Genomic DNA, 6,876 nt, shown 5'->3' on the forward strand with positions numbered 1-6,876 from the left:
CTCCAAAACTTGAAAATAAAAGAGTAACAGAAAACTTGTAAATGTTCAACAGGAACTGAGATTTAAAAGAATGAGGCCATAATAATCCTTTTTAATTCCTAACAACTGTATAGTACAGAAAATATATAACTTAGTTGTCATCACAAACTTGTAGTCTTACTTTCATTCAATTGTCAAGTAAACAACAGTAATTAAGAAATGGCAGCTAAAGTTGTCTTTATTAAATGCTAATAAGGAATTCCTTTGGTTCTGCTTATTCATACACACCCAAAAGATATAAGTGGGTGAAAGAAATGAGAGATAGGAAAAGCAAAGAGAGACTAGGAGAAAAAGTGGATGAAATAGATGTGGAATGAGAAGCCGGCGTCGATGAGTTAAAACCCACTACATCATACACAACAATCGGGCTCCTCACTTGGAATCCACCATCGTCCCAAACTAAAGAAGCTGACACTATAGGTTCAGTTATTGCTCCATCAATAGTGAGCACAAATGTTTTCTTTTGGCCAAGTGAATTGAATGGCAAAACATTTGGCTCCACTTTGATTTCTAGTCCCCTAGGAGCAGTCACTGTAGCTTTATATGTGGACTTTGGAGAGCCAACATTTGTGACTGTCCTCTTGAACCTGGAAAATACTTTACGATCTGTGTGAGGGGCCTGAAGAGCAAACGAAGGGTAATTTAGATCCCTTGCTGATCCATTGTTTGTGGCACAGGAGCTGCTATTATCCCCTGTGATGAGTTGTAAAGACATTGCGTTATAGCCCTGTCCACACAAAAAACTCAGGTAGTCCCTTTCAGTAAGATCATATACTAAACCAGGTGCCAAAGCCTTCGAAGGACTAATTTGGCCTGCTCCATATGCCAACTCTGCTTCTATGGTATTCAAGGGACTAAGGGGTTCAGCTGCAAGCCACACAAATTGTTTGTTTGAATTAGCTTATATTTTTACCCAAAAACACAACAAAGAATTAGCGGATCACCGGTCTGATTTCCGAAAATTGAGTATTTAAAACTAATCATATATATTACCTGTTGTCATTAGAGCTGAACGAATAGCCGCAGGAGACCAAGTAGGATGAAATGATTTGATGTAACCTGCTACACCAGACACGTGTGGGCAAGACATTGACGTTCCTGACATAATATTGAAGTTTAACTCTCTGTGGTCAATATCAGAGTGTGAAACAGGAACTATTGGAGACCAACTAGCGAGGATGGTTACGCCAGGAGCAGTCAAATCCGGCTACAAAAGTAGATGAAAAAATAACTTAGTTTCAGAAAATGCTACCTTACCGAGATATTTAATTTACTTATTCATAGAAAAGTACCTTGAGAATTTCAGGTGTAATCATGTTTGGACCCCTTGATGAGAAATAGACTACCTCAGGGGCTGAAGTATCTTCTAACTCATCACTCTTATATATTGTGGCACTTGAATCCCTGCAAGTTGTTTCAAGAAACATTCCACTTTTAGTGTGCCTCTCTAAATTACTCATAATGAGCATAACTTGTATAAGAAACCTTATAGATTTTATATATACCTTGTGGATTTTATGTATTTCAATACAGAGACAGCATCCTTGAAGTGAGGTAAGATCCAGGCAAGGGATAAGCGGCTGCGAATGGTGTTTGAGTGGTGGTTGAGAGGAAACCAATGGGACCAGTTTCATTTGGGTACAAGCTCTCGCAGAGAACAATTTTACCCTTCACTAAATTTTGATCCAATGAACCATGATTGCAAAGCCTGGATTACATAACAAATTATAGATTTTTTTAATGATTCTTGCATTCAATGGTGCCAATTTAGAGCACATGTAATTACTTATTCTTAATTCTTTAGCCATAATGTTAGTAATGTTTTACTTTACATCATTTGTTGAGTTTATGGGCATCTCATATAACTTACCTTGATTTAGATCCATCGATGCCTGCTTTAGTATTGGGTGCATCACCCCCAAAGATTAGAGGGTATAATTTTCCCTCAAGGTCAAATGTATTTAATGAGACTCCCTACACAAGGAAAGAAGATTGTCATTATATTTTGACTTTTAATTATATGAAGGAAAAAAACTCCTAATCAAATTCACCATATCACAAAATTACAAACTGGCCAAATTAGCCTAGTTTACATTCAAGTAATGAATGAGGCCATAAAATTTGAAGGCAAAAACCAGCAGATGAAATATGTTAGTTCTTGCATAGGATGTAGAAGATATATTACCTCATAAATTCTGTTGTCTCCTAATTTAACTTTTGTCACAAACTTCCTGTCAATGGTGCTAGCAGCCACAGAGATTGACCAAGGCTGGACATTATCTACAACCCCAAGTGGTGTTGGACCTGAGTTCCCTCCTGATGTTACTGTCAGTATTCCATTTCGCATTGCATGAAATGCTCCTATGGATATACCGCTTTCAAAATAGTTTACAACCTTGGCGGTGTCACTCGCTCCTAGTGAGACTGAAAATATGTCAACCCCGTCTGCAATTCCATCATCAAATGCAGAAAGTATATCTGCATCATCACATCCATCGTCCCAGCAGACTTTGTACACGGCAATACGTGCTGAGGTAGCACCTCCTCTTGCTACTCCTTCTGCAAGGCCTAACATGCTTGCATTGCTAACGGGGTTACCAGCTGCTATTGATGCTGTATGAGTCCCATGACCAATTGAGTCTCTTGGAGATAAGAGTTCTTTGTTCAAGGATTCAACTCTGTAACATCTAGCACCAATTATTTTACTGCAAAAATATAAGAACATCTATTAGTAATGCACATTTTTGTTTGTTTCATATGTAGCAGCTTGAATATTCTACATGAGTTAAGATATAATACTTGTTGCAAGTGAAATTGGAAGAAGATTGGCAGATTCCCTTCCATTTACTGGGTGGGGGACCTAATCCTTTATCATTGAAGCTTTCAGATTCTGGCCAGATTCCAGAATCAAGTACTCCAATGATTATATCACTTTCAGCGTTCCTTCGTTCCACATTTAGTGGAAACCCAATGAAATCCCAAGACTTGGTTGTCTGGAGTTGTTTCTTTGTACTAGGAAAGACAGGCACCACGCCATCAAGTCCTGCATTATCAATGATCATGGTTAGTAAATCAACAAAGTCAAGCTGAAAGGTAATTTTTCAAGAGAACAGAAGAACTTCTTTACACACCAGCCATTTTATCTGCTTCTTCCCTGGTTAGCTTTGCAGCAAAGCCACTGAAACTACGTTTATAGTGGTGGGTTACAGATTTAGGTGCTCCATTGCTGAAATTTTGAATAAAAGTAAGGTACGATAACGAAACAATTATATTTTTTCAGTTAATTCATTTAATTTTATATCACAGTCATTTTCTATTGTAAATATTCTTTTTTCCAAATTGTATAGTAAGTCTAGTCATATTTGATATCAATTTAACAATTTTTTTAGACAAAATAGACACACATAGTATCACACTCTACTGCGGTGGGCATAGTGGGATATGCAGAATCAAATGCCATAGCTTCACAGAGTAAGTTTCATTTATAGCTACAAGCAAAAGATATAGAGGACACAATTATTCTGCTACCCCTCCATCCTTCATCTCTATCAAAACTTGATTATTTCACGGTTTAAAAGTGATTAAAAGTATGGCTTGATTTGTCTGTGAGCAAATTACTAATAACTAAAGGCCAAAAGCTTGATTTGATGAAAAATTCAAACCTGTTTGCAGTAACTTGCTGTAACATACTTTCATGAAGGGAAAGTGCAGTAGCTTCATCATTCATGCTATTGCCAGTATACACAATATAGGTCTGTATTCAGAACAAATATATCAGATACAAGAAAAGTACACTTGTCAGTGAAATAAACCATAAAAATCAGGAACTATTGGAATTCAAATGCTAGGAAAAATAACAATGTGATAAGGTGATAAGGGAGAAAGCCTCATCAAAGTTAATAAATTTATAATTCAAAAACATGATGGATTCATATTGCGAACTAGATTTGTTGTTATTTTAGGGTAACTACCTGCAACATTTATTACGCTCAATTGCACTAATAAAGCAGGAAAGAAATTGATAGTATAGACCATAAACTAAGGCCCTATTCCCATACAGAAAAAATTGCACACAAGTTTAGAGTGAGTCTCGACATCTGGTGGCATTTTCTATTATAGTGAGATGAACCAGTAAAACACACAAAAATGAATAAGGAAACAAACCACACTATGTTGAAGATGGGAGAAGAAAATTATTTTCTCTGATCAGAAATGAAGAGAATGATGGAAGCAAAATGACATAAACCTTAGGAGAAGAGCACAAAAAAGACCAAGACTTTTTGTGTGGCAAAGCAATCAATGCATTGATATGTTTCTTGCTGTTGTAGCTTTTGTTTAGGTGGAGAGCAATTATGTTAATGGCAAAGATACTAAAGGAAATCAATTTGAAGAATTATGTTTTTATCATTTAAGAGCTTCACTTTTAATAAAATTTTGTAAAGAATTACATAACTTCTCCTGAGTGACACTCACATCTAGTGTGCTAGGCGCATGTGAGTGACTTTGCACAGCTGAAGTTAGGAGAAGCATTACTAGGAGAGCATAATCCATGAGCATCATGAAGGAGAGTGTCAAATATATATGTTTATTTTGAAACCAGTAAACCTGCGAGAGAAAATTTGAAACCAGTAATCAATACTGTATCACAATAGAATTGTGTACACTATAGACATATCAAGGTTTCAATAACCCCCAAAAGATAATCCAATACAGACATATATATCAGATCATGTGGCAAGTTCATTTATCAAACAAATGTTAATAGGTTACTCCTTTAGGAAGCAGGGCATATTGCATTTTGCAATATAAAATAATCAAATGCACTCACTCAAGGAAAACTATAGAGCTGGAAACTAATGAATTGAAAAGGTGAAACAATTATACAATAGAAAGAGAGATCAGTGCCATTTGGAATGGTAAATCAAGAAATAAGTATACACTTGAGTGCTTAAGAAAGAAAACACTAGCAAAAACATGGATAGATTCTACAGAATGATGAAGATTCTTTAAATGTTTTCTTTGCCTTAAGTTTTTTTTCAACTGTATGCATGATGCATTCACCTAAGCCTCAAGCTATCACATTGAATATGGAAAATCAACAACTAACAAAGCCTTTTTCTACTAAGCAAAGTCAGCTACTTGAATCAAATAGTGTCATCGATCGTGTATCTATAATGGACAAAATCTTCAAAAGGATTATTTAGATCAAATGCATTCACAAACTCACTAGAGAAGAAACGAAACAGCACAATAGTTAATTTTTGGTGTCATGCATGCACTAGTATGTTTAATTTATCATGTATGATAATTTTTCTCGATTTTTTAAAGGCTGAAATATGTTTTGGTCCTAGTATTATTGAAAATTATTGGTTTTAGTCCCTCATTTATAACTTAACTACTTAAGCCCTTGTGTTTTTAGAATAGCCATATGTCAGCACCTATATGTTTCAAAATAGCTGTATTTCAAGTCTCTGTGTACAAGTCCACCTATCTTGTGCTAAACTTCACTTTTTATTAAAATAAAGGAAAACAAGCATTGAGCTTCAAACTACTCATAGAGGGTCTAATATCATATGTCATGAACCAATTATTCTAAAAAGTTATAGTGTTGGGTGAAGACACATTAACTGTTCACTGGACTCAATATGTTTAGAACACATGCGTATGTTCTGTTACAATAAGTTCTTACTCACTCCAATGCAAATAACTAATTACATAGATGGAGCAGAATGGAATATTTTTTAGGGGAACCAAGATATAGAACTTGTTAATCTCATATCATGTTCTGTTCTAATTTTGAATTATATATCAAACATACACAAATTTCAAGTGTTATGTATCTCATGCTGTATCACGAAGCACTACCTAAAAAAGGAATGAAACCAAGGACAAAGATACACTTCATTTCATTTTTCCTGTGCCTAAATGCAACTTGAAAGATTTAACCACCAGTCTAGATAGATATTAGGTGGATTTCATATGTTGTACAGAATGTTCTTATTATGCTAAAATTACTTTTTGATTCAAGTAATAACAAATGTTTGACTCCTCTTTATTAGTAAATTGCTGATGAAATCTATCTCAAACTCTGGACAGTTCAATTTCTTGTATATGAAAGGAGATTGGGTGAAGGAAGACATAGATACATTTTATAACTGTTGTATTGTAAAAGAGACATTTTATATCCATCCAGGTAAGGGTGTATGAAAAATCGATATGTATAGTTTGTCATTATATTTTCCCTCATGCACTCTGCTAGATGCATGCATTATTAGGAGTTTTTAGTTTTCTCAGGTATGGAAAGTTCAGTACTGTAATATGCTCACTCACGATTTATATCGGGTGTTCAGTTCAATCAACTTCTAACTCATTTTTTGCAATTAATCTCTAGTTTCTTACTTATTTCTTACAAATATCTAAGAATAAAAAATAAAAAAATTACAAAATAATATATGATTTTCATAATTAAAAATAAAAATGTCTAAGAAGAAATCTTTATTTTTCCACCAAAATCGTCCATTTAATCCCATCTTGGAGTTTCTACTGTGAAGTTGTTTGTTAAGTCATTTGATCAAAATATTTCATTAACTAAACTATCTCATTTATTTTCAGAGCTTTTTTTTCATAATACTAGCTAGCTACATGTTTAAACTTATTATTTCATTCACAATATTCCTCCACATAAGTTTGATATGGTCTCATGTATGCATGCACTAGTATATATGTTAATGTTAGCTAAGGTGGAAGCTGAGCGTACGTGAAGAACTTGCGATCGATGAAGCTCAAGGCGTCCAAGAACAGAAAAGGATGGCTCTCGTAGAACTATGGCAAGTCCAA

General features: G+C 34.8%; 1 protein-coding gene across 1 annotated transcript; it reads right to left on the minus strand.

Moving 5' to 3' along the window:
• Positions 1 to 253: 253 nt before the first annotated feature.
• LOC130743845 (cucumisin-like) lies at positions 254 to 4,019 on the minus strand. Its single transcript, XM_057596068.1, has 10 exons — positions 4,011 to 4,019; positions 3,702 to 3,793; positions 3,171 to 3,265; positions 2,839 to 3,082; positions 2,225 to 2,744; positions 1,910 to 2,013; positions 1,571 to 1,747; positions 1,332 to 1,443; positions 1,033 to 1,246; positions 254 to 906 (listed from the first exon to the last, which is right to left on the minus strand). Exons 1-10 carry the CDS (start codon positions 4,017 to 4,019, stop codon positions 254 to 256), a joined length of 2,220 nt encoding a protein of 739 aa, XP_057452051.1.
• Between the last annotated feature and the right edge of the window lie 2,857 nt (positions 4,020 to 6,876).

This window comes from Lotus japonicus, chromosome 3, assembly GCF_012489685.1.
Source record: "Lotus japonicus ecotype B-129 chromosome 3, LjGifu_v1.2".
In the NCBI taxonomy this organism is placed as follows: Eukaryota; Viridiplantae; Streptophyta; class Magnoliopsida; order Fabales; family Fabaceae; genus Lotus; species Lotus japonicus.